General features: G+C 57.6%; 1 protein-coding gene and 1 long non-coding RNA gene across 2 annotated transcripts in view; one reads left to right on the top strand and one right to left on the bottom strand.

The window, feature by feature from the left end:
- Window positions 1-402: 402 nt before the first annotated feature.
- PLXNA1 (plexin A1) overlaps window positions 403-26,715 on the bottom strand; it is a 54,362-nt gene continuing 28,049 nt past the window's right edge. The window contains exons 11-32 of the mRNA XM_054723814.1: window positions 24,948-25,044; window positions 24,684-24,877; window positions 24,420-24,571; window positions 24,218-24,338; window positions 23,735-23,871; window positions 22,363-22,530; window positions 21,690-21,783; window positions 21,247-21,486; window positions 21,016-21,159; window positions 20,462-20,696; window positions 17,798-17,940; window positions 16,179-16,435; window positions 15,776-15,842; window positions 9,654-9,800; window positions 9,391-9,550; window positions 8,484-8,587; window positions 7,904-8,000; window positions 7,351-7,541; window positions 7,063-7,232; window positions 5,682-5,894; window positions 5,453-5,603; window positions 403-3,716 (exon numbers count right to left, since the gene is read on the bottom strand). Of these exons, the coding sequence (XP_054579789.1) occupies window positions 3,621-3,716; window positions 5,453-5,603; window positions 5,682-5,894; window positions 7,063-7,232; window positions 7,351-7,541; window positions 7,904-8,000; window positions 8,484-8,587; window positions 9,391-9,550; window positions 9,654-9,800; window positions 15,776-15,842; window positions 16,179-16,435; window positions 17,798-17,940; window positions 20,462-20,696; window positions 21,016-21,159; window positions 21,247-21,486; window positions 21,690-21,783; window positions 22,363-22,530; window positions 23,735-23,871; window positions 24,218-24,338; window positions 24,420-24,571; window positions 24,684-24,877; window positions 24,948-25,044 (3,378 nt within the window). The 3' untranslated portion in view covers window positions 403-3,620. The remainder of the gene's footprint in view (window positions 3,717-5,452; window positions 5,604-5,681; window positions 5,895-7,062; window positions 7,233-7,350; window positions 7,542-7,903; window positions 8,001-8,483; window positions 8,588-9,390; window positions 9,551-9,653; window positions 9,801-15,775; window positions 15,843-16,178; window positions 16,436-17,797; window positions 17,941-20,461; window positions 20,697-21,015; window positions 21,160-21,246; window positions 21,487-21,689; window positions 21,784-22,362; window positions 22,531-23,734; window positions 23,872-24,217; window positions 24,339-24,419; window positions 24,572-24,683; window positions 24,878-24,947; window positions 25,045-26,715) is intronic.
- Window positions 23,650-26,435, top strand: LOC114229560 (uncharacterized). The gene is made up of 3 exons (XR_008557623.1): window positions 23,650-23,686; window positions 25,314-25,464; window positions 26,331-26,435. It is a non-coding gene; the product is annotated as an uncharacterized LOC114229560 (long non-coding RNA).

The raw sequence follows: 26,715 nt of genomic DNA, 5'->3' as shown, positions 1-26,715 counted from the left end.
GGGCCACAGGCATGGGGACTGCCCCAGGCCCTCTGTACCAGAGCCTGCATTTTAAAAGGCCCCCAGGGAACCGCTACTCCGAGCCATGGGTCCACAACCCTGCTGCACATGAGCCCCTGGGGAGCCTCTGAAAAGCACACTGCAGGGCCCCCTGGACTACAGGCTCCGATGGTTTCCAAGTGCCTCCAAGGCCCAGACACCCGCGGGCTCTTCGCACACAGGAGCAATGCAGCCCCGGCCTGGGCCGCACACCTGCGGGGCGGCTGAAACCCTGGAGGCCAATTGGCACCTGCGGCCACCAGGCCTAGGACAGCGGACACTTCTGAGCAAGGATGTGCTTGCAGTCTTTGGCACATGCCACCCCCACACCCCTCTCAGCAAGAAAAGCCCAGAGCCATGAGCTTTAGCAAAAATGTTTAATCTCTCCTTAATGTTTGTATTTACAAGTACTAAATCTGAAGAACAGTAAAATAGGAAATGACCGTGTATTTACACAATCTGTGGGCTGAGCGCCCCTTCAGCCACACTGCTCCTGGGAGAGGCAGTGGCAGGGGCGGCTCAGGCCGCGAGTGATTGCTCTTCTTTTGGGTGGGGGCCCTGTGGCGGTAAAGGACAGCTAGTTGTGGGCTTCGTCTTAAAAATATCTCTCTGTAAATACATCTATTCTAGCGTGTATAGCACCAACATGAGCCATCACATCCAGAACTGGGAGAACCAGGGCGGAGGCTCTCAGCAAGGTCAGACCAGGGAGGGGGGAACATCTAGGGCCCTCCATCTTGGGGTGACCCTGGCTGCTCCGCCCTGGGTCAGGGAGTGCAGGGCAAGCTCGAGGTATATTGAGAGGCCGGGCTCCCAGACCAAGGCGTGAGCCGTCCCCGGGCACTCCTGAGACAAGAGTGGGGAAGGTGGGAAGGGAGAGCCGGAGGCAGGACAGGCCATAGCAGCAGTGCCCGGGGGGAGGGTGTCCCTGCACAGCACTCCGTGCTGCAGCCCAGACTCCCTGGTCTGCGCCTGCACAGGGGCCTTCATTGCAGTGGCACTCCATCTCCAGGCTCCTGCCAGGGCCCCACACCCCCAGGGCCAGTGCCAGAGCTCGGGGTCAGAGCCCCTGGCAGGACAATGCTTGGGAGGTGGTGGTGCAGTGCCTGGGCCCAGCGCCTGGGGTGCTACAGAGGTTGGAGGACTGAGAGCCACTGACAAGAACTCAGAACCTAACTCCAAGATCTGGCGGGAAGGGAGGTGCGGGACCTGCTGCACTGAGCAGACAGCAGGCTTAGAATCAGCTTGATCAGCTCATATGTAAACAGATATTGCTAAAGTGCTTGCGCCTGACAGGTGTGCGCTATTAGGTGGGCCTCCCCTCCGCCTGCCCAGGAGCAGCCTCGGGAGGTGAGCGCGGGGCTGTCTGCAGGCGGGAGGCCTCAGGACGAAGGGTTGGAACTGGATTCTGGAGAGGGCCGAGCAGGGAACTGGAAGAACAGGGCTTCCACTGGAAGCCAGCATCCAGGGAAGACTTTGGAGGAAACAAGGTCCACACCCAGGCACAGCCAGGCAGCATCGGAGGAGCAGGGTGCACCTGGGACTGGAATCCAGGCCAGAGCAGTGGCCACCAAAAAGCAAGCTTAATCTCCGACAGGCCTCAGCTCTGCCCCCACGCCGGCCCAGGGACGAGCCCACGCGGGCTGCACGAGTGTCAGAGGGGCTGCCTGGGCTCCAGCTCCTCATCCACGGCGGCGGGAGACCAGCCTGCTCATCACCGGAGCGGGTGAGGGGGAACCGTTTTCCCCGGTGCCAGTCAGGTTCTCAGTTCCCACTGCTTCCCCACGCAAGGGGCCGCCCTTAACCCATCTCCAAGGTGTGCCGCCTGGCCCATGCAGCTTAGCGGGGTCCTCAAGATGACGCTGGCCACAGTTAGCTGTCCCTTAAAGTCCATGGGAATCTTTAGTACCGTCAAAAAGTGAACTTGAAGAGGGGGGCCGCTTGTCTGCTTTCACAAGTGACTAATTAAAAAACATTTTAAAAAGTGTCTAACATCTCTAGTATTCAACACTTGCAGTTTTAAAAAGATCAAGTCAGACTTAACGCTAGCACAGTCATGCAGGAACTCACAGCCCCTCGCCCTGGAAGCTGGGGGTGGGGGTGGGGGTGGGGCGCCAAGAGAAGTTCTCTCCTTTATACATCAAAACAAACAAAACAAAACAAAAAAACAGGACAAACCACAGGTCGAGGGGTGGAGGCCTGGAGTGTTCCACTCAGGGAATCTGGCCACTTGCTTCACGACCATTTGGTATTGCTTTCCCATTGCCTTAATTTTCTTATTCTAAATTGTTTGTAAAATTTCTCCTCCTCCAGTCAGCTATACAGGACCCCACTGGGGCTGGAGACTGAGGCTAGAGCCACATATATATATATACATATATATATATATACACACACACACATATATATACTAATGTACAGGTTTTGTTTTAGTTAAAAATTTGTTCTCTCTTGCTCACTGAAGGCAGGGTGGACAGAGCCAACCACCAGGCCCTCTGGTCACTGTGTCCTGCTCCCAGCCAGGCCAGAGTATGACCCAGGACCCTGCCATGTTCCTGGCCACCCCAACAGAGTGCAGCAGGGTTTCTTTGTTCCCCCTAAAGAACAAAAAATAGCCCCAGACGTCCCATTGCGTGTGAGGGGCCAGCATGCTGCCGAGATGCCAGGCTGGAAGCCGCTGGAGGTGGATGTGGAGAGAGGGGGAGACAGATGCAGGGAGGGAATCGGACAGTCGGGCTGCTCCCAGGAGCTCCATGCTGGAGAGCTTGCCCAGAGCGGATGCAGTGGAGGAATAAATAATGGGAATGTGTGCTCATGACCGGAGCTCCAGACCCCAGTGGCCCCCAGAGGCACAGCCCTGAGGACACACAGGGAGTGGCTGAGTCCTTCTGGAATTCACCTGGGAGCGGGGAGCGCTGCCTTCCTGCAGCCCCTCCACAGGAGGGAGCTGGGCCTCTCTCTGGGCGAGGTGCTCCTGCCTCCGCCGCAGAGCACGCGGTGAATCGGAGGATGGTGGTGTGGTGCAGCAGCAAGCGTGAGGGTGGCAGGCGGGTGGCAACAGTCCAGACTGACTTCGGCTCACCTGGGCCAGGCCTGGCATTCAGCCTCCCCAGGCTGCCCGACAGGCCTCAGCCCTTATACTCTGCCAGGGAAGCCGAGAAGGCTGACCCCCTCCAGCCCCTCTTCCTGGCCCTTCTGGCCTCGCCAGCCTGGCTTCGAGGAGACAACCAGACGGGCATCCCTCCTCCCAGAGGGCCCAGCCTTACTCTCCAGGTCTTCAACAGTCTCCGGCGTCTCCGAGGTCTCCAGCTGCAACTGGAATCCACCTGCCCTGTGGCCAGCAGCTCTGGGCACAGAGGGTGCTGCAGGCACCGTCTCACCCACACCAGTAAGAACCAGGACCCCCAGCCAGGGGGAAGAGAGGCGGGGAGGACGCTGGCCCGCACGCCTGCCCCGAGCACACAGGCACTCGGCACACGTGGGGGAAGGCTGCCTCCAGGGACCTCCCAGCTTTGGCTGTCGTTGGAGGCCACCCTGCGGCCCTCTCACTAATCTCCCGTTGGGCAGTGGTGGTGGGTGGCTCAGCTGCTCAGGGCCATCGTGTCTACCACCTGCTCCAGCTTGCTCCGGAGCCGCTGCCGGCGAGCCTGCTCGTCCTTCTCCAGGGCCATCAGGATCTGCAGGGGCAGGCAGGGTGTTAGTGAGCCTGGCGGGCTCGCTGGGCCCACATGGGACCACCTCATAGAAGCCTGGAGGATTACACTCTCTAAGCAAGTGGCATGGCTGGGCTGGCGGGGCTCTGCAGCAGATACCTAATTCCATCCCTTCCACTGTGAGCTGAGGAACCTGGGTTTTGAACCTGGACCTCCAGGTCACTGGTACGAAGACTGAGTCCCCTGCCCTCTGGTCACTATTCCTACCCTCGACCCACAAAACACCAGCCCCAAACAGGGCTCTGGTCACAGCCAGCCCTTCCTGTCCCCTTGGTGCAGTTCCCCGCCTGGCCATCGGGGACACAGACATGCCGCCACCCCCTGGAGTCTCTCCCTGCAAGGCAACTCAGCCTGTTGTGTCTAGCCCCCAGGAAGCAGGAGCACCCTAAGTCCACGCTCCTGGTTCCCGCTGGTGCCTCAGCCTGACAGCACGTCGCCTTCCACCACCTGTTTCTCTGGCCCCTTACAGTGCAGCTCCGCAGAGAACCTCTAGCTTCTTTGCTCTCCCTCGTGAGCCTGAGGAGGGCAGGCTTTAGTCTCCAAGCCCCAGGCGGCGTCTCCAGGTCACCCAGGATCTGTGGCTTATCCTTCTCATCTGCCCAACCTTACTTCCGAATACCTAGCCCCAGCTCTGAGTCTCAGCCTGTCCTCTTTCTGCTCTGGACTCACCTCTAGAGCCATCTTGCGGCTGCCGACCCCCACACGCTAACCCTGGAGCCTGAGTCTCTACCCAGTCCCAGCTCCACCTCAAACTTATATAAAAATCCAAGGTGGATTCCTTGGACTTTGCCACCTCCCGTAGCTCATTCCACCTTGAGTCTGGAGTCACACCCCATAGCCAGTCTGATCAGCAAGTCCTGATCCCTCTCACCCATAGCCCAGCCCTTACATGGTCCCTGACTCCCCCTCCCCCTGGGCACCTGACAGTCAGATCACAGTTCTCTCACAGGAAAGCCCAAGTTCCCCAAGGCCTGCACACCCAGCGACAGACCCCTTGCCTCACCCTGGCCTACTGCTCCCTCCTCCTCTCAGCCTCCTGGCCTCCATGGCCCTGTAGCCAGGCCCACTCTGGCCCCAGGGCCTTAGCAATGGCCATGCCCATCCTGCCTCTCCGGCCCTGTGTGCCCCAACCAATTCAGCCCACGAGTCAGTCCTTCCCCAGGAAGCCCCAGCTCTGTGAAGCAGATGACAAGGAGACCTGTTGCAGGCTCACCCAGGTCAGCAGAAAATGCTAAAGGAGGAAGGCTCTGGAGATGCCACCCAGGCTCATCCACCTTGTAATGCAAGCAGGTCAAACGCGTGGCCTGCGTGCCTCATTTATTTAAGGAGGCATGCGGCTCACCAGCTGCGAGTTTGACATGCTTGTTGTAACGGGCCCTTGGAGAACAGTCATTCACCAACCCATGTTCTCCACTTGAGGAAGCCACTGCAATCTGCTCCCCCAAGACCCCGTGCCCAGAAGCATGCTCCCTGGCCTGCTGCAGCCCAGCTGGACCCTGCCAGGCCTGATAGGTAATCAAACAGCGCTGTATCCCTGCCTCAGCACGTGAGGTGGCCAATGGGAAGCAGATCAGAGGAGGCAGGCACTGGATGCGGTTGGCAGAAGGGCCCTGGGGAGGGAGCCCTGCTTGGCAAGGCCTGGTGAAGGGCTGAGCAGGTGGTGTGAAGCAGGTGAACTTGGGCAAGGCTGGTGTGCTCACCTCATCCTTGTACTTGGTGATGTAGGAGTAGATCTCATGCAAGGCGCTCATGCTGTTGAACTGGCTCAGGTGTAGTCGCGACTGCTCGGCCAAGTATGCACTCATGTCCTGGTCGCTGATGGCAGGCATCTTGGCAATATCAGCATAGTACCTGCAGGAGATGGCAGGCTGGCACATGAGCTGGGTCCCAGCCCTCGGCTACCACCCACCCCCTGCACACTCGCCGCACCTCTCCACCCAGCTCTTATAGTTGGGGATGTCCTTGGCGTAGAGCAGTTTGTTGGAAGGCGAATCCTTGCCCAGCTTGTGCTCAGAGGTGGAGCAGGAGTCCATGAAGGTCTGGGCCACCACCGACAGGCAGGCATCCGTGATGCTGCTCTTGTGGATGTCGAACACAAACTGTGGGTTCTTGATCACGTTCACCCAGAAGCGCAGGGGCAGGCTGCGTGGGCAGGTCAGATGCATGGTCAGTACCCCTCCCAGCCGACCTGGCTCTGACTTTCAGTGACCATGGATTTCCATGCAGATGGGGAAATTGAGGCCTAGAGAGGGGCGAGGATTCTCAGGAAGTGAGAGCTGTCTCCTGCCACCCACACTCCGGGAGGACAGTCTTCTACATGGCCACAGGCTTACACATGCACTCACACACGATCACAAGCCTGCTTCTGCCCAGGAATGGCTCCAGGGGACACATCCGACAGACATTTGACCTCTGTGCCCAAAATGCCACCCCTAAAACAGCCATCAACTGGGCTACTTGTGGCTGTTTAAATTGAAATAAACAAAGATAAAAATTCAGAATCTCAGCTGCAGAAGTCACACATCAAATGCCCAGTAGCCACACGGGGCCACAAAACCACCACTCTGGATCTAGAGCATTCTGTCACTGCAGAGAATTCTCCTGGATGATGCGACCAGACGATGCTCCTTCCCTGGTGCCCATGAAACCCCTCCAAGGCCCATAGGCAGCACAGGCCAAGGGCTGCATCCAGGCTTGGGAAGTAGCAGCATGTGGAGACCAGAGTGCTGGGAGGGAAAGGCTACCAGGGATCGGCGGGGAGGGGCGAGGGGGAGGCCAGAGGCCCAGGAGCTTCTCTGAGATGGGCCAGATGCTGCGGGGCACATGCTCAGGCTCAGGGAGACAAAAGCCAGACTGAGGAGTGGGTGCTGGGGGTGGAGTGCTGACTACCTGAGGGGGTGAGAGTCCCAAAGTGTTTGCTGTCACTACCACTGTTGTCCTCATCACTGCCAATGGCTGGCACAGGCCTGGTCCACCAACTTCATTTCTCACACAAAGCCCACACTCACACCCTTGCACAGAGCCATGTGTGCATACATGCAGGTTCCACAGCAAAGGGGCTCCTCCGAGCTGAAGCAGAGGCCATGCCCAGTCCCAGAGCTCGGGGGGCAGTGGATGGCCCTCAGATGGGTGAATCGGGAAGGCCCATATGAAGAGGGTCTGACCATAGCAGGGAGAGAGCAAACTCAGGCCAGCCTCTCCCCTCACCCATCAGAACAGGGTACCCAGAGGACAGGCCTCTTGCAGCTGCTCAGCCCTGCCCCCCGGATGTGCCCCACCTGCCCAACCGCCAATCCCACTCCAAAGGTACCAGTTGCTCTTCCAGGTGTGGCGCACATCTGAGTCGTGTATCTGGTGCTGATCAGCCTGCTCGTCCAAGAAGTCGAACATATACTTGATGGCCAGTGGCAGGGCCGAGCCCCGGTGTGCCGTGCTAAAGATGGTCTCAAACAGGTCATCCACAAACTTCTGCAGCGTGCCCTGCAGGCAGGCAAAGGCACAGAGCTCCAGGGCACCACTGGCAGCCCCTCAGCTCCTCGGTGGCCTGCAGCTGGCTGTGCTGCGCCCATGTCCCCACCGCCTGCCCATCCAGGCCTACCTTGGTGGCCAGCAACCGCGTCAGGTAGATCTCTGAGACCATCTTGCTGCCACGGTCACCCTCCCGCTGGTCCAAGTGGTCGTGGTTCTTCACCAGGTGCCACAGCTTGGTGCCGCTCTCCAGGTCAGGTGTGATCATGGGTGTGCGTGAGCGCAGGCTGTCGGGGCTGCTGGCTGTGCGTAGCATGCTCTCTGCAGGCACCACACAGTCAGCTGGCAGGCCCACTGCATCCAGCACCCACACCCTGCCCTGGCCCTGGCTGGGCAGCCTCAGGCTAGAAGCTCCTCTGTCTGAGCCTCAGTTTCCACTTCTGAAAACTAGGGTCCTCAGCCCCCGCTCCCTGGGTTGTGAGGGTCAGAGGATGACATGTTGTGTCTGGGTATGTGCTATAGGGGAAAGGTGAAGCCTCCAAACTGAGGGAAAGGCTGTGTCCAAGTGACAGGCCGTGATGTGGCCCCTTCCAACCTTTGCATCGCCCTGCTGCAGAGGGGCCCAGGGTAGGCGTGCTATCCAGGCCAGTGAGCCCTGCCCGCTGCCCTACCCGACCTCTCACCATATCTGCTCAGGGACTTAGTGAAGGTGGACGAGTTGGAGATGTTGTAGGCAGACGTCTGTTTGGGCACCAGAGCCACCGAGGACCCATCCGTCACCTGTGGGCAGAGGGCCGGGAGACTCATGACCCACCGCTGGGAGCTGTGGTGACACCTCCAGTCCTTCCCGGTGCTGTGCTGGAGGCCAGTCACCTCACCACTCTGAGCCAGGCAGGCGGCAGGCCCACTGCACCCAGCACCTGCCCCTTCCCACCGCAAAGAGGCTCCTCTGAGCTGGGGCAGAGGCCATGCCCAGTCCCAGAGCACGGGAAGCAGTGGACGCCCCTCAGACGGGTGAGTGGCGAAGGGCCACGTGAAGAGGGCCTGACCATAGCGGGGAGAGAGCAAACCCAGGCCAGCCTTTGGTACACCTCCAGATGGGCCCAGTGGTGGGTCTGGGAAGGTAATACATGTGACCCGTGTCCCTCTTTTTGCCAACATCTGCCGCCCATGCACAAGCAGGGGCTGGACACCAGCTTCCGCACTGCCCTGGAGCCTGAGGAGAGGTTGAGCCATGCCAGAGGGTGGGAGGTGCAGGGTCACCTGATAATGAGCCAGAGTATTCAGCCTCTTCCAGTCGTTGTCAATCTTGGTGGTGACATCCTCATCCTGCAGGATGATTCGTGCCATGCGGCCCTGGCGCCACTCTGAAGAGAGGAAATCGGTGAGGGCGGGGCCACAGGCAGGTGCCTCATTTGCCCCTTTCCTTGGTCTCCCGCTCAGCCCAGGAGCACCGGTGTCCCAGGGCACTTAGTGCAGAGCATCCTCCCTTCCTCCCTCCCAGCAGCTCACAGCCTGGCTCAGAGCTGGAAGCATGTGCCCCCAGCGGCAGCTGTCCCGCCCCAGGCAGCCGACCCCCACGTAACACCTGCCTTTGAGCTCTAGGAAGATCTTCCAACTCCTCAGCCTGGCATTGAAGGCCTCCATGTTGGTGCCCCACCTCTCCAGCCACATCCACGGTGGGATTCCCCAATCCCAGGCCTGCTGCTCCTCCTCTGCCACCCCCCTCAGCCCTGTGGGTACCCCTACATGCCCAGCTCATGAGCCACAGTGCCACTCCCTGCGCCAGCTCCGATGGCCCACCCTCTTCCTCCAGTAAGTGGGAACCCCAATCCCTGACTCTTACCTGGACAGGGTGGCCCTCTAAGTATACTCCATGATTCCATCCTCAACCCCACCTGCCTCCACCCTGCCCTGCCCACATACAGAGCCGTTGGAATACATCCCTTCCCTCAAGCCCTCAACCCCCCTCCAAGGCCTCCAGCACCTTCCACCAGCAGCCTGTGGACAAGAGGAACAAGAGGCCCTGCTTGGACTTCTCCAGCCCTTAAACCCAACCCTGGCACTGCCCCTCTCCTTGCACACCTGGGAGGCCACCTTGGCAGGCCCATCGCTCAGAACCTCAGCACGGCCACATTGCCAAATAGCATGGAGCCCCTCCCTCACTCACCCAGGTCCATGTCCCCAGTCTTGGGCCGCTGGGAGTAAGGCACACCCTTGTACACAGCGTCCAGCAGCTTCTCCTTGACCTGCGTCACTGTGTCGCAGTTGAGTCCCTTCACTGGCACCTCAGGTGCGTTCTCGTTCTCAGGGTTCACACAGTTCAGGGTCTGGGGGCAAGGAGGGGTGCAGCATCAGCACTCACCTCTCAGGGAGTAGGCCGGTGGGAGAGCATGGGTGGGGGGCAGGGCAGGACGCTGGGCCTGCGCTCACCAGCATCTTGTAGTCGATCTGCTGCCGGATCAGCTTGTCCTCACTCAGGGAGTAGCGCGCCTCACCCGTGATGGCGTCGATGGGGCCCTTCTCCATCTGCTGCTTGATGGCGCAGTACAGCATAAACAGAGGCTCCCCTGCGCACTCCTGTGGCAGCAGGCAAGTGGGCAGTCAGGCTGCAGCCAGCATCCCTGGGGCTTCCACCCCTGCCCACCTGCCCCCACCCTTCCAGTGCCTCTGCACCGTTCCCGCAAGGAGAAATCAGCAACATTTTCAAATTCTTCCGAGAAGGCGCGTAGAACCCTGGTTCTAGAGCCCAACAAAGACTGTGCAAGAGAATAAGTTAGACAGACCCGCTGCCCCACGAATGTTGACGTGAAAACCCCAACGCGACCTTAGCAAAGAGTGTCACGAGTACATGAGAAAACGCGATGTGGCCATGTGGGCTTCATGCCAAGGAAGACTCAAGCCCTGAGTCTCCCCAGCTCAGGCCTCAGCGGGTCCACTGCCCCAGTCCTTAGCCAATGCCCTAGCACCCCACTTGCTGGAGCCTGAAGTGCCAACACTGCATTCTGGACCCCCACGGACCACAACATGGGCAGACCCTGTGCCATAGATCACTAGGTATGACCTGGATTTGCTGGCTGCCAGGGGCCCTCCTGGCTGGGACCCCGCCACTGCAGGTGGAGGGCTGCCCAGCTCCGTTACTCGCGAGGTGCGGATGCACCGACACAGGGCAGTTCGCCAGCACTGAGGGGCATGAAGTCAGAGCCGCGGTGCCGTGGGGCGGCCTCTGGGCATTCTGTGAAGGTCTGCTCTGCTCCCACCCTGACCACTGCCCAGCTACCACACCGCAGCCACGAAAGCTGTCTCCTGCTCTTCCGAACACCTAGTTCCCACCTCAGGGACTTGGCACTGCTGTCCCTGCAGCCAGCAATCTCTCCTCAGGTCTTCACTGGCCCTCCTGGACTCCACCCAATCTGCCTTCTCAGAACAGCTCCCCCAGGCCAAAGCTGCTGGCCCTCATCACCATCAGGGCCCTGCTACAACCTCCAGCTTCTGCTGCTCTCTTTGAGGCCCTCTCCCAGCTGGAGTGGAAGCTGCCTGAGGGCCAGAGCACAGCCGGCTCACCCACATCACATCCCAACGCCTAGCACGGAGCCTGTGTATGCCTGGGGCTCCAGACACTGCTGGACAACAAATGCCATGAGTGAAAAGAGTTGTCGAAGGAACAGGCTCATGTCCTTACAGCAAAGTGAAGACAGTCAACGTCAGAGCTCACCAGTCCTGTCTGTCCTAGGCTGGCCCTGACTGCAAGAGCCACACCTCAAGGGGCCTGACTGGCTGTGCCCCTTGCACAGGTAAGGCCCAAGTGTGAGCACAGCCTCCGGTATTGCCTTGGCCCCGGTGGATGGAGTTCAGGAGTGTGCTCCAAGAAGGCAGCACACTGGCCTACCCCACCCACTCCGTCACCACACAAGCAGCAGCTCTGCCCCATAACCAGGCGCCCTGGGCACCTTGTTAGCATCTGCAATAATTAAAGAAACAGCCCTAGACTCCCCGACATGTCTATCTCTGAAATTATGTTTCATTTGCAAACTTGACTTCATTAAGTCAGCTGGGAAGGAGGCAAGAATGGGTGCAGATTAGGATGCACTGCCATCAATAGCTGCCTCTTCCTGCAAACCCCATCTGAAGAGAGTGGCTGGGGGGGGGGGGCAGACCAAGAACCTGCCCAAAGGCTCCCCTGCTTGCCCTGCGCAGGAGAAAGGGGTATTTCTAAAAAGTCAGAAGGAAGAGGTTATTGGCCCAGGGTCACACAGTGAATATGGGGAAGCCAGGATTCTAATCCAGATCCATGTACCTCTAAAGTGCCTAGTCCTCAAATGCCAAGTCTCCTCAGAGGGCGCAGGCTGAGTGGGCTATCTATTCCTGGCCCAGCCAGCAGGCTCCCCAGTGCTGGCTCCAACCACTCCTGCAAAACCTGCTCAGATGGGGCAAGGTCGGAATGGAAGATCTAAGGCCAGGAGACAGGAAGGCCCAGAACTCAAGGACCCATCTAGTCCTACCCTCCTGGGCCTCAGTTACCTATAAAGTGAGGGAAAAGGATGTCCTCAAATGCCTCCCAGCCCCAGCTCTGAACATGCAGAAACTACCAATGAATTCTCAAGTACAAAGATAATACAAATATAGTCTATTCTATGAATGATGTTAGGACAAGTGTTTCTCCACTTCAAAGTGGGGAGGGGGAATCAAGTGCGAGCCTCCCTCACAGAGTACACAAATAAAAATCATTTCTATGAACAACACAGGAGCTATACAAAATGGAAACTTTGTGTTTTAAAAAAAAAGCTGTATAAACTACTGGAAGAAATAACCCTAAAAAAGCAATTAAGGATTAAAAATAAAAAGACATTAAAAAAATAAAAGTAGCCAATCAAACAAAAAGATGCCCAAGTTATTAGAGAAACAGTAATTAAAGCAACAAGCTGGCAAAGATGAGAAAAAAAAAAAGCTGATAAAGTAGGTATTATCCAAGGCCTGGGTAAGATTCTCAAACACTAAATCGGTGCAACCCTTCTTTGCAGGAAAACTTGGCAGCATATATTCCAATAAAAAATGAACATGCCTGATCACCTATAATCATCGTTCTGGATATCCACTTAAGCATTAACACGGCAAGCAATGATCACTGGATCAGCATGCTGGCCGCAGTGCAGGCCACGGAGAGGAAAAATGCAAGCTCTCCCACCACCTCCAGCAGCACAACACTCACACTGAGAACATTATGCAACTGTTAACAAGAAGGAAAACCACCTGCAAAGGCGGCCACCGCACCTCTGCCCGAGGAGGGGAGTACCGTGCAGTGTGAAAGGTACGGTCCTAAAACGGAAAGAACCTGTAGTGAAGAAAAGGTACACCACCAGGGTTTCTTCTTATGTATGCTATTTATAGATAGTTGTTTCGCAGTTCAGAAACCAGCGTGGAGGACACACGTCAAAACACTGATGGTGGTTACCCCCAGAACTGGGAGGATGGCTCAGCACTTTACACTCACTCTTGTGCTGTTTAGGTATGCTAAAATGAACAGGGGTTACTTTCCTAGTTCATTTTTTGTTTGTTTCTTAAAGACAGTAAAGAATGACAGGGATTTGGGGTGTTTAAAAACAATTTATGGCACACTGAAAAGAAATGAACTTCCAAGCCATGGGAAGACATGGAGGAACCTCAAGTGCATATCACTACATGAAAGGGGAGTCTGAAAAGGCTACATACTGCATGATTCCAACTACAGGACATTCTGGAAAAGGCAAGAGTGTGGAGGCAGGAAAGTATCAGTGGCTGCCAGGTGAACAGGTGGAGCATAAGCATCTTCAGGGCAGTGAAACTACTAATACTGCAATGGTGGGTACAAGCCACTACCATTTGTCCAAACCCAAATGCGCAGCACCCAGGGGGAACCCTCACATGAACTATGGACTTTGGGGGATGTTGTTTCAACTTAGGTTCATCGATTGTAACCAACGCACCACTCCGGTGGAGGATGTAATAATGGGGAGGCTGTAAGAGGGCACGTGATATATGGGAAATCTCTGTAACTTCTGCTTGATTTCGCTGTGAAACTTAATTGTTCTAAAAAAGTCTAGCAAGTTGGTATGGACCAATGGAGAAAAAAGCTGTTATCATGAGAATTGTTTATTTATTTACATGAGATGGAGATATTAACTAACCTTACCTTTGTGATAATCATATCCCGATATATGTAAATCAAACCCTTATGTTGCATACCTTAAACTTATACAGTGATATATGTCAATTATTTCTTACTAAAACTGAAAAAAAAAAAAAATACAGTGCACTCATCCCTCAGTACTCAGTGACTGGTTCCAGGACCTCCCCCACAGCAAACTCCACAGACAGACTTGAGTGGCATAGTATCTGCATATAACCTACAGACATCCTCCCACTTACTTTAAATAACCTCCAGATTACTTATAACACCTCATACAATGCCAACGCTGTGGAAGTAGTTTTATACTGTATCGTTTAGGGAATAATGACAAGAAAAAAGTCTGTACCTAGTCCCGTGTAGATACAACCATCATAAGCCTAACTACATAGTAACACGTCAGTAACAATGTAACATCTTTTTTCCTGAATATTTTTTATCTGTGGTTGGTTGAATCCATGGATATAGAACCTGCAGACACAGAGGAGTGACCGTATACATTAAAAAAACCAAAAACAGTTGTGGCACAAAGTCAGTGGCCAGCTAATGTAGACAGGAGGAGCCTGAGCCAGTGTCGGGTACCCCTCCTGCAGATCCACGTGGCTCTGGGCCAGTTCCTCCTGCCCAGCACCTCACACATCCATATCGTGAGGGGGCAAACATGATTTGTGAGTAGGGGGGTGCTCTGAGCAGATTGAAGCACACCTGGGCCCTGCTCAGCTTCTTCAATGGAACCCTGTAAGGGTGGGCCAGTCAGCTTGGCCTGTAGCTCCCAACACTGCCTTCCCGCTCCCTTGGCCAGGCCTGGCCTCCTCTCCCCCTATCCGATACCCGCCCCGACCCTCCATGAAGTGGCCCCCATCTTCGAGCCCACAGCACCCACAGCTTCCTGATAGCAGCACCCACTCAACCGCTCTGCCTTCAACCCTCTGCGCCGGCCCCACTTGCCTACTTCCTGTAGCCTGACCCTCCACCAGGCATCACACAGCACACACCCAGTCCAGGCCTCAGACTGGATTGGTCAAGCTGGGGCCCCTTTCTCCGCCTGTGGAGACTCAGGAGCAGACGGGTCGATGAAGCTAAGGCAGCTCGGACCCAGTGGCTCGTGTCCTCTAAACTTTTGATTCTCCTGATTCCAGAGTGCAATTCAATGAGCGTGTAAATACATCACCGTCTCACCGAATTTTACAGGAAATGCACAACTTTTCATTACTGGCTCCCAGCTCAGCCTAACAAGAGCCCCAGCATTTACTGGACACTCTCCACAGGCCTAGATTTCCCCAGATGAGCCCTGCCCAGCCTGTCTTCCCTGTCCACACAGTACCTCACCCCCACCTCAGAGCTGTCGCTCCCTCTGCCTTGCTAAGCAACTCCTTCCCTTCCTCAAACCTCACCCACCCCTTGACATCTGCCCCCTTTTCACATGTCCCGATTCCTATTTACCCTCTCCCCCCAGCCAGGCAGAACTCTGCTCTGGGCACCTCTAAGCCACCAGGGCCAGGGCCCAACAGCATTCTGAGTGAAGGGCTGAAGGCCCCCTTGGGTGTCCCCGATTCAGTAAGGACACAGGAAACAGAGGTCCTTGGCTAAGAAGCAATCACGGGGATATTCAGGCCACTGGGCTCCACTGCCCATCATGCTGGCCGTCTGCAGAGCATCTATAGAGGTCAGAGAAATGAGCGGAAGCACGAATGAACATACAGCCTGGGCCTGGCCTGGGGCCCACTGTCCTCTCGTCCTGAGTGTGTCTGCCAAGCCTTCAGATTTCAAGGGAAAGCAGATGCCTGGGTCTGAGCGATCTCCCACTCTCTACGTGCAGCCCACACGGGATCCACCTGGACCCACATCTGGCCTGGGGCTGCAGTGTGTGCCCTCTGCCTCCACCCCTTCTGAGGACGGCCACAGGTCAGGGCCTGTCTTCTAGGGATGGGGGGGTTCTCCCAAGCCTAAACAGGGGCTTGTCTCTGTGCAACTTCTCCCCACAACGAGAGCCATCAGGAGGTCCCAGGTGTCTCCCCAGGCTAGCCCAGCACTGGGTGCTGGACACATGAACCACCCCTGCCAGGTTGTTCCCCCTCATCCTTAGCTGTAAGCCTATGGGTACAGTGCAGAGACCTGGGCCTGTATTCAAACTCCAGCTCAGCTGCACACGGGCTGTGAGGCCCAAGACAGCTTGCCTCAGAGCTGGGGTGGCCACTCCTGCCCCGGTGGCTGGGTGAGGCCTGGACAGCCTCATAGAGACAGGAGAGGGGGCCAATGGGTGCATGTCCTGCGGGAGACCATCCTGAGCCACTCTGGGCTGAGACTGTGCATCTCTGGCCTCCTCTTTCCCTCACACCCATTCATCTGTCCCCAGATCCTCTTGTCGTTCTCTCCTCCCCAGCCCACCTACCTTGAGGAATTTGTACAAAAGGAAGGTGAACCAGTTGGTCAGCATCTTCTCTGCTACTGACTCAGTCCTGGAGACAGACAGAGGCAGGGTGACATAACTCCCACTGCCAGGCCCACACAATATGCCCACCCCCACCCTCACCCCTTCCTATAGCACTAAAGGCACTCACGGGCTGGGGAGCTGCGGTGGAGACCCCAGCCCTCAGCCCCAGAGGAGGCCTCTGAGCATGACTCAGGCCCGGCACTGATGGTCCCAGGGTGGAGACCCATGCACAACACACCTGGTCCCCACTACCAATATCTGGTCAGAGGAAGCCGGAGCTTCCCCCAGAACCACTACAGTAACGCCCCAGGCCGAGCACCCAGCAGGCCTTGGTGTCTGCAGGTGGGAGGTGTGGGCTCACCGCCGCAACAGCAGCTTGGGGTGGTTCTTGCTCTCGAGGTTCTTCTCAATGAGGTCAGACAGCAGCTGCTTGAGCACGCCCGTGGCATACTCCATCTCGCCCTGCAGAGCTGTCATGATGAGCGAGGCCACGTTCCCACGGTCGCGCATGGAGAAGCTGCGTTGGGCCTCCAGCGTGCGGATAAAGGTCAGCAGGAAGTGCTTCTTGGTCAGCAGCTGCCCAAACAGTGTCAGTGATTTCTCCACATTGGCCTGTACCTGGAAGGACAGGAGCCTGCTCAGACCCACAGCAGGGTACCCAGTACTGTCATGGGGGGGAGGGAGAGGGCAGGGAAGAGGCCTTCTGGGCAGGACAGGGCCAGAGGGCAGGGCAAGGCCACAGAGCAGGCCTCAGAGGCAGGTGACACCCTGACAGGTGTCCAGGCCTCAGCAGAATGGATGTAGCCTGGCAGCTGCCTGAAATACCCACCCAGGCAGAGACTCAGGCATACCAGCGTTAGTGAGGGGTGTAGAATGAGGGCCTGTTCCTGCCACTATCTAGCAGGTTGGAGGGAGCCCAACCCAACACCCCATCGGCACATCCATGTTTTCACTCTGCTCTTGCCACAACCATCAACCCAGAAACCACCCTCCCTGCTTCATGGAAGATGCCTGAAGTCCAGTGGGGGAAGAGGCTTATTAGGGCCACGTGGCACGGAGGTGGGAAAAAGAGGTGGGATGCAGGCATGGCTGGCTCTCTTATCTGTACCAAGGCTAGTCAGGCAGGAGGTTCCCCGCTACTGGGCTGTGCCAGAGGCCACCAGTAACACCTGGCTCCCAGCCCAGGCAGACAGATGGCAGGTCCCAAGAACACATAGTCACAGCTATGAAAGCAGCTGGACCAGCACAGCAGATAGCAACATCTGGAGAGAGACCTGACAGAGGACACAGCTCCCAACATGCAGCAATCCCAGGGAACGCCTGGGCCCAAGCCAGAGTGACAGGAAATCTTTCAGGTTCAGTCTAAGAGGAAACATCCCACCAATGGAACCGCACAGGTGAGCAGGCCCCCAACATGCAAGGAGTGCAGAGAAGGGATGCCCTCGGCTACAGAACAGGACAGAGCTGATCTGCAGAGCCCGGCTATTCCCAGCTAGGAACTGGGCTCCTGGCCTGCCATGGAGGCCCCTAAAGATGTATTGTGCCAACAGCCAGGACTCTGACAGCTTCAGAGAAAAGCCCAGCTCTGATGGCCTCCATGCTCCCTCGGTCACGTGCTCCTGCCCCAAACAGCCACAAGAATTTCAGGTGGGCACTCACACCCCCAGCATACATGGGCTGGGCTCCTGCCCAGTGAAGCTTGGCATTCAGAACCACCCAGGAGACAGATCAGGTGAGCTGTAGGGTGTATGAGACGGACTAAAGGGCCCAACAAAATGAAGGCAGCCCCAAGGAGCCCAGTCACTGGGGGGGTTTGCTGGGTTGTGACTCTCCCACCCCAGACCCCTTCCCGACCTTCCTCCTTGCTTCCCAGCGCCCCTTCCTGCAGGCTCAAGCCATCCATCAGGACCCTCCAGCTGCCCACCAGCACCCCAGGAGCCCCTCGGGTGGATGCGGGATGAGCCCCGGCCAGCAGCCCACCTCCATCTCCTTGAGCACTGGGTGGTCCTCAATGCCGGGGAAGAGCACCCGCATGGCATACGTCCTGTAGTCGAGGAAGGGGATGCCAGCACCATCCAGGTCATTGGTCAGCTCGTGGATGTCCGTCTGCAGCTCTGCAAAAGCTATGGCCAGACCAGGAATCAAGGCAGGTGCCCCACTGGCCTCCAGGCTCCCCGACCCCCACTCAGGACCAGGCTTAAACCCTGGCTCTGCTGCTCACTGGTGGGGTGACCTTAGGAAACTACTGCACCTGCCTATACCTCAGTTTCCCTAGTCCTAACACAGGGATAAAATCCCTTTGTTTCTCTGAGTTGTCACAGGATTAGCCAAGATGAGAGCAGAGAAGGTACTGGACAAGGCCCAGGACCTGAGGGGTACATGGAGCTCCCAACATGCAGCAATACCAGGGAACGCCTGGGCCCAAGACAGGCGTTCACCCCTCATACCGCACACTGGCATGTGGGGGTGGAGTAATAATGGGTGTCAGCTCTTTGCCACCTGAGAGGGCACCCACCGCCCACCCTGGCTCCCCTGGACTCAGCCGCCTGGAAAGAGAAGGGGTATGTCCAGATGAGGGAGTTGGTGGGCAGCAGAGGTGCCAGGACCCAAGGGCTGTGCAAGCCCCCCAGCCCTCCACACTGACAACCGCCAAATGCACAGCTCAGACCTGCAGGCTGCTACGCTGCCCACCCACTCCAGGCAGCTCAGCCTCTCTCAGAAACAAGGCAGGCAGGTGCAGGCCCTGACGGAAATATTCCAGAGGTGTGAGGCATTGACCCTGCAGCAGCTCTAGGAATGAGCTATCTGATTAGGAGACAGAGGAGTGCCTGGCGGGCTCTGGGCAACAGCTGGCAAGTTTAACTGAGAGCTGGGCCTTCATCTCCTCAGGCCCGGACGTCTGGTTATCTCTACCTGGCTGCCCTGGAGAGCCCGCCAGCTGTTGCACCTACACACGCTGGCAGATTAAGGCTGCATGCACACCCGCCTCAGTGGGCAGCCGTCCTTGCCCCAGTAGAGGTTCTCGCCTGCAGAACTCTGCTCTGGTCCCTGCACACCTGCTTATGTCCCATCAGTGGCAGGCGGGTTTGTCAGGGAGTGAGGAGGCTCCCAGGACTGGCAGGGTACTCGGCAAAGGGATATCTTGATCCCATTCAAGTTAGCAACCTGATGACAGGCTCGTTATGACCCCGAGGTCCTTAGGCCCACCCTACCACTTAGCTCCTTTTCTTCATTCAAAATTAGGAACACTGCTAGTGTCTGCCTTCTAGAACTGTGAGCATTCACTAGTCAATATCAGCAAAATGCTATGGTTGTGCCTAGCACCTCACAAACATCCAATAACTGGTGATTATCACCAGTGCTGCTGTTCACCCCTCATAACAGCCCCAGACTCCGTAGATGTTGCTCAGAGACATGCACAGAGCCCGAGACCATGAGTGGGTAGGGCTGGCCTGTTGCTGGGGCCCTAGCCCTGAGGCACCATCTCATACCCAGCCAGGGAAGCCGACCATCATGGTAGCTGAACCTAACCCTCAAGTGACCACTGTGCAGCCCATCGCCCATAGCCCCAGCCCCCACTTCCCTGCTGCCAGTACTCAGTCCCACCCACCCACCCAGCAGCGTTGCCCTCAACTCTGCCAGGGATGAGCCATGGCACCTCAGGCACACTGGCCTTCCTGTGAAACATCAGGAAATGACTGGCAGCCCACGGGGATGCCCTCTGTTCCAGCTTGCTGACCCGCTAGCCCACTGCTCACCCAATTCCGACACCTATGGCCTCTGCCTCCAGAACCCACCCCATTCTCTGGACCACCTTCACCTGCCCTTGGGGTCCACCCACTTTCCATCAGGGGCTTCAGGGTCACAGGCTTGGGGAGCACGTGACCAGGTGTGACATCAGGAATTGGCTGGAGTTGGACACAGCAGGGAAGCTAAGCTCACCCACTATGGCCATCTTGTCACCACAGGGAGCGAGGAGCCCCAAGACGAAGGGATTCCTGACAGGCTTACATTCCGGAAGCCAGTGTATTCTGCACTTTCCCTGATTGTTGCCATTCACACCCCAGGGTCAAGACGTACACATGCCCATCCTCAGAGGACTATAGCCTGACTCCCTGAGAAAGGGCTCCTCAAGGACTAAGGCCACCCCAGGCCAGGGTCTGCATGTGCTGAGGGGTAAAGAAAAGGCCCCACTCAGCACGATGCTTGGCCACAGGCATGGAGCCACCACGCTAGCATGAGCATGCATGCAGCACTGCCCTGCAGGCTCTGCACAGGCCATCTGGACACTCACAGCGCCCAGTGAAGTGGGCACTGGCACTATGCCCATTCTACAGATAAGGAATCGAGACACGCACGATTCTGTGTCTGTCCAAGGTTCTACAGCCAAGATGGGTTCAGATGGCTAGAGTCTGCGTTGTAAGCAGCACCCCACAGAAGCCATACCTGCCCCAAGGCCCTAAGGCCCCAGTGAGGACCCCGCCTGCCTCACTGGGAACAAGTCCAGCACAGTGAGGCCATCAAGAATGTTGCAAACTGAGTGGAGGTGGCAGGCAGACAGCCCCTGGCTCAGAGGTAGCAGTAGCCCAGCATGCCCTCGTCCCTGGAACCCCCCATGTTTCTCTGCCCATAGCTCCAACAGACCTTCCTTGCATTCGAGGGCCACACGGGATTCCAGGTTGTCCATCTGGAGCTGCAGCCGCTTGAGGGTGCGGTCAGCATCGCGAGACTTGCGCTTGTAGGCAATGAGCACCGCCACGATGACAAGCATCAGGAGGCCCCCACCCCCGCCGATACCCACGATGGCGGGCAGGGTCAGCAGGCTGTCTGAGTACATCTGCAGCATGCCCGGGGAGAACTCGAAGCCACCAGCCCGAACCTGGAGGTGAGGGTGCAGGCTGTTCAGAAGGTGACATGCCCACTCACAGCTCCTGGGCCCACACACTCAAGATCCCCACAGCATCTGGCCCTGGCCTGGACTGCTCAGTGGGGATGGGGACACTGGGGACCCAGGGTAGGTACCAGGCCACCCAGCGTACATGGGCTGGATGAGGGCCAAGTTAGGGCTTGCCTGGAGCTGGGCTCAGTCACAGAGTTGGGGTTGTCATAGGTGGGACTAGGTCAGCAGGTCAAAGACAGGAGGGACCCAGTAGACCAGAGCCAGGGCTGAGGCACAGATCACCGGGCTATGGACATACCGTGACCTTGTGCTGCCCCGTGAGGTTGGGTGACTCGCAGAGGAGCTGCGTCTCCGACACTGTGAGGATGCAGGGCGTGGAGCCGATGAGCACCGTGTAGTTGAGCCTTGAGTTGCCAGGTGCAGGTGGTAAGAGATTCCGGCCCTGGGGGTGGAGGGCGGGGATGAGCTAGAGCCCCATTGGCCCTTGCCTCACCTGCACCCCCACTCCTGCCCACTGAGTGAGGCCCACCTTGAGGATGAGTGGGGAGCCAGGCTTCAGCTCCAGGAGGCCCGTGGGGCTAAGTGGCTCCAGCACGGGGTCGGGAAAGTAGAGGAAGGAGGAGGAGTTGAGCACAAGCAGGGCACGCACGTCATCCATGACAAAGCCCAGCTCTTCAGGCCGCTCCCCCAGCTCGGGCGGGCTGCGGGAAGGGTTGTCCACCGATGGGGCCAGGCACACCATGGTGGTGTCGTTGTACACCAGGCAGTTCTGGGGACACAGGTGCGAGGACACTGGGCCAGCTGCTCTGCACATGGAGCCCGGCCCTGGCAGGGCCAAGGGGCTGCCGCCACATATGCACACCCAGAGGCCAGGGATGGCTTCTTTCCCTGGGGCCTCCAAGCACAGCAACTGCCAAGGTAGCTTGGGCTGCACGAGGAGGGGGAGGGGTACAGGGAGGGGCAAGGACTCACGTTCTCCCTCTCGACACCTCCGTACTTGGCCCGGATGCGGGGTTCTCGGACAGTGGCCAGGTTGGTGCCTATGACTGTTAGGAGGGTCCCTCCACTAGAAGATGAGGGGATGAGAAAATGAGGGGTCATGGGGTGAAGCTCTCTATCCCAGCCCAGCACAAACAGGTGGGTCCAGACACACCACCCAGCTTCCCAGAGACATAAGCAGGTTACAATCTTTCAGCACCAGAACTCAGATTAAATCAACCACATCTGAGGACAGGGATCCATCATCCTGAGAGCTGATGCTGGAACATCTTTATTCTTTGTTCTTTTTTTTTTAAAGAGTGCAACATCAGAGTTTAGAGAAATTTTTGTATAACACAATTTTCCAGGTTGCTGCATCTAGAGCAGGGCAGTGAACAAAGTCTTAAACTTTGCTATTTCTACTCCCACCCACAGAGACAGACCTGGGCAGCACAGGACGGTGTGGCCACACCCTGCCCAGCTCTGCACAAGGCACCACTGTAAGGAAACCACCAGAAATTCAACTGGTCCCTCCAAACAAAAAATTTGGTGGCAGGACCACACAAGGAAGAGGAAGAGGAGAACCCAGTGCAAGAGCTCCGTCCTCACAGCATCACAGGGGACAGAGGGGATCACTGGGGCTCAGGGCAGGCTGGGGCAGCCCCACCTGTTGATGCTCCACTCGGGATCAATCTTCAGGATGGTGGGGTCCTCGGTATAGTTGTACTTCACCTCAGGGTTGGTAAGCTGAGCACGGTTGATGTTGATGACAATGGGGGCGCTGCCAGGGCTCTGCCCGGGGGGTGTCAGACACCGGATCTCCCGGGAATTCCTCCTGGAGGGGCCCCATGGGACAGTGAGGATGTGGGTGCTACAGCTCACCTCCCAGGTGGGCTAAGCTTCTAGGTTCCATCGAAAACAGGCATGTGTACAAGTTACGCCCCAGGCCTTACCTACCCAGTTGTAAAACGGGGCACACCAGGACCTGAGGACTGTTACAGCCACTTTCCCATTAGCCCCTCCAAGGGGTCAAGTGCTTATCTGCCCTTCTTGGACCCCATCCTGGCCCTCTCCTTCCAAATTGCCCTGCTTGGTATTCGAGGCCCTATCTGACCAGCCCACCAGCTAAGGGGCAATCCTGACTCATTCCCCAGGTGACCCAGCCATGCCCATGCCCCGACTTGAGAGCCCAGCCTGGGCAGTCACCACAAGCAGGCTGCTGAGTGGTAAGGGAACTCAAGGAGGCCCAGGGATGGCTGGCGAGACAGAGACTGTGGAACCCTGACCTTCCCACCTGCTGTGGCATTGCCTCCACTCGGCCTGTGGCTTCTGCTGCCAGGAGAACCAGAGTGCCAAGCTCAGTGCCAACTCTTGCTACATGAGTGATGCACACGCCTCCCCTGATGTGAAACTGGGGCTAAGCCTGGGCCTGGAGTGAGTAGGCAAAACGAGCTGGCTGGAATGGGGGAACTGGGTCACCCCCACTGGGCAGCCAGCCAGTCACTACCTGCACCTGGGTCCCCATCTCCTCAGCTCTTTCAGCACAGCTGGGAGGCCCGCAGCCACCAGGCCTGCGAGTGCAGCAAGACTGCAAACACCAATAATTAGTCTGATAACGGGTAATTACCACAGGAAAATATTTAAAGGGCCGCTCCATTATCATCCCTAATCTAAAATTATCTATTTCAAGCCTCAGGGCTTTTGTTAGCATTTTTTCTCTTTTAAAAATTTTAAAAAATACTTATTAATGTTCCCAAGGGATCCCTCAATCCCAGGACAGGGTGGTTGTGCCTGCCCCTTGAGCCCAGGCCCTGCCCACCGGCCAGCCCTGCCTACCTGCCCTTCCCATTCTGAGGTAGCCTGTCTCCATGGTAACCTTCTTACCACTGGTTTCCATAGTGATCACCCTGGCCAGGCTCTCCAGGTTCCCCTTGTTTCCCAGGCAACAGGAGGGGACATGCAGCCATCTGAACCAACCACCACCAGGGAAGGTGGGCCATACCTACCACCCCACCCCCAACCCCATTCACACCCCTTACCAGGAGAAGGAGCAGGGCCGGCCGCCAACAGACACGGCCACATCACTGCCTGCATTGAGGTGGCTGCCCTCGATGCCAATCCAGGTGCCCCCCGAAAGAGGCCCCCGGGCAGGACTCACGCGGTAGAAGGTTGGAGTCTATGGGAAGAAGGAACTTGCTGGAGCTCCAGGAAAGGCCTACCCCTGGCCCAGAGGCTTGCTTGCATCTCCAGCCTTGCCCAGGCCCTGTGCTCATGGACTCTCAGACAGCCCATAGGCAGGGCCCAAAGTGTACAGAGGAACCTGGAGTCAGACCCCAGAGATGAAGAGGGGAGATGGAGACTAGGCGCAGAGGTGTTGCTGCACGAGGGGGCCCACGGGAGGACAAGGAGCCCCACACTTGAGGTAGCCTTTGGGCCAAGCCAGGCCCTGCAGAGACAGGCCTCACAGCCCCCTGAGGCTTCATGGGAAGAAAGGGTTCCAGGCTGAGTGGGGTGGGGCTTACCACAAAGGTGAAGCGTTTAGGCGACAGGGCCCGGAACTGGGGGGAACAGTCCCGCACGCACACCTCCACCAGGGCGTCATGGGCCCGCACCGTGCTGGCATCTCCGATCTCGCAGACGATCCTGTGGGCACCAGAGGCCTCAGCAGGCTGCAGCGTCCCGCTGGGCATCGGGGCCTCCCCACCCGCCCCAGGCGGCACTCACTGCTCGGCACTGATGTACTCGCTCTCCACAGGGCTGCACAGCACCTTGCCCACTCGCACGCCCAGCCGCACGTCCTCGAAGCGCAGGCCCAGGTTCTCACCCATGATTGTGAGCCTGGTGCCTCCCTGCCGCGGGCCTGTCTCTGGTGACAGCTGTGGGGAGACAGAGGGTGGGAGGCCAGCAAGGGCCATGAGGAGCTGCACAGGGAGGCAGCTAGGCAGTCAGAGACCCCATTCCCCTCGGTGGCCCAAGAGGTGCACCTACTTTGAGGATCTTGGGGTCGGTGCAACGGCTGCTGCCATGGCGGGCATGCATCCAGGCAGCAGGCAAGTCAGCAGGGCAGTGGGGACGCAGGGAGCAGCGGCGCTCAGCCACGCACCAGCCGCACTCGAAGCGAGGGTCAGCTTTGAGGCAGAGGCCACAGCTCTCCCGCAGGGCCGGGCATTTGTAGAGGTGGGCTGTAGGGGGACACACAGTCAGCTGGGCCAAGCCACGGCCCCACCCCCAGTGCCACCCCACCCGGCTCACCCTGAATGTTCTGAGGGTTATCGATGATGAAGTTGCCGTTCCACACCACCGACAGGTTCACAGGCAGGTCGCTGATGTCATTGCCCTCGTAGGAGTACTGCGGACAGTATGCAGTGCGGAGTCAGGCCAAAACCCCCGGAGGCACGTCAGGGCTTGTGTACCCCTCCTGGCCACGGCTGGGACTGGATGCTGGGAGCGAGCCTGGTGGGGCAGGGTCTGGGGGCTTTGCCTGTCCAGACTGGTATTTCCAATCCAGAGCTGGGTACTCAACAGAAACACCTGGCCGCCAACCAACCTAGGGACTAATCCTTTCCTGCCAGACCCAGCTCTCCCTCCAAGCCCTTAACCCCAGGTCTTCCTTCCCAGTGGCCCTGGCCCCTGCTCTCCAGGCAAACCTCTGATCCAGCAGCATATGAGGTGTAACCTCCAGGATGACCTCCCTACTTCCCCCACCAGGAGTTCAGGACTTCCTAGCTGGACCCCTAGGATGCCTGCCAGGGATGCTCTGTGAATTGAGGTACAAGCTGTGTGCCCCCATGCCCCGGGCATAGGCTGGTAAAAAGCAATGCCAGGTGAAGCTCGGCCCCCTCCCCCTTCCCTCCCGGGAGCTCAGGCCCAGCACTCCCAGCTGTGCCCCACTGTCGGCAGTTGAGGCCCTCCACTCCATCCCAGAGCAATCCATCGTCATTTTATCTGCAGGAATTTAGCTGGATCCTATCCCATTCCCTGATACTCCTGTTCCCTTTAAAAATGGTGACAGAAAAGATAAATGTGGGCCTGGTGAGAGGAGAGGCAGAGGGGAGGAGGAGTGCAGGGGAAGAAGTGACAGAGGCTCGGGGATGGTGAAGAAACAGAAATAGAGGGAGACATACACACAGACGGCCTTAGATGGAGAGGAAGGAGAAGGTGGACAAGGCTAGGCCAGGGAGCCACACAGAGATGCAGGTGGAAGGTGTGGCTGGCAGAGTCAGTGACACAGTAAGGAAGGACAAGGAGCCCCACACTTGAGGTAGCCTTTGGGCCAAGCCAGGCCCTGCAGAGACAGGCCTCACAGCCCCCTGAGGCCTCATGGGAAGAAAGGGTTCCTTGAGACAGAAGCGAGAGAACTGAAAGGACAGAACAGGCAGCAGGGCACAAGGGGCTCCAGCACCAGCCAGCTGGCTGACCTGCCCCCAGGAGCCTGTTCTGACCCCCAGACGCCCGCCCACCCTGCTAGGAAAAAGAGAGGTTGGTGAAGGGTCTGCCACCACTGGCAAGGGGCCCTTCCCCTGGGATTCTACAGGGTGGGGGCCAAACACAGGCCTTGCAGAGAACTCAGAAGCCAACAGGGCCTTGGCCACCGCAGGAAACCCCTCCTTTCCTGACTACATTCTTCCTGAACAGATGGGGAAACCGAGGCCTGCCAGCAGTCACAGAAAGAGCTGGAAGAAGGCCTCTCGGGACCACCACTCCCCCAACCCACAAGGAAAGGTTTTGGCTCTACAGAGATCACAGTTACTAAATTCACTAAACTTGATAACAAGCTTTGAAAATGTCATCCTATTAGATTCAAGGCTCCAAATGTGGCTGCTCCTTGGCACTGGGGCAACACCTGCCTCCTAGTGTGCAAACGCACGGGCCACTATGAACAGTTTCTGTGTCTGGCCACAGGAGACATAAAAGGAGCTGAGTACTTGGGCACAAATCCCCCTGACCTTGGCCCTCTGGAAGCATTGGGTAATTACAGCATGTGGGAGTGTCCACACCCTCAACCTGGCCTCCTCACCCA

Source organism: Eptesicus fuscus, chromosome 12, assembly GCF_027574615.1.
Source record: "Eptesicus fuscus isolate TK198812 chromosome 12, DD_ASM_mEF_20220401, whole genome shotgun sequence".
In the NCBI taxonomy this organism is placed as follows: domain Eukaryota; kingdom Metazoa; phylum Chordata; class Mammalia; order Chiroptera; family Vespertilionidae; genus Eptesicus; species Eptesicus fuscus.
This window is presented reverse-complemented; position numbering and strand designations above follow the sequence as displayed.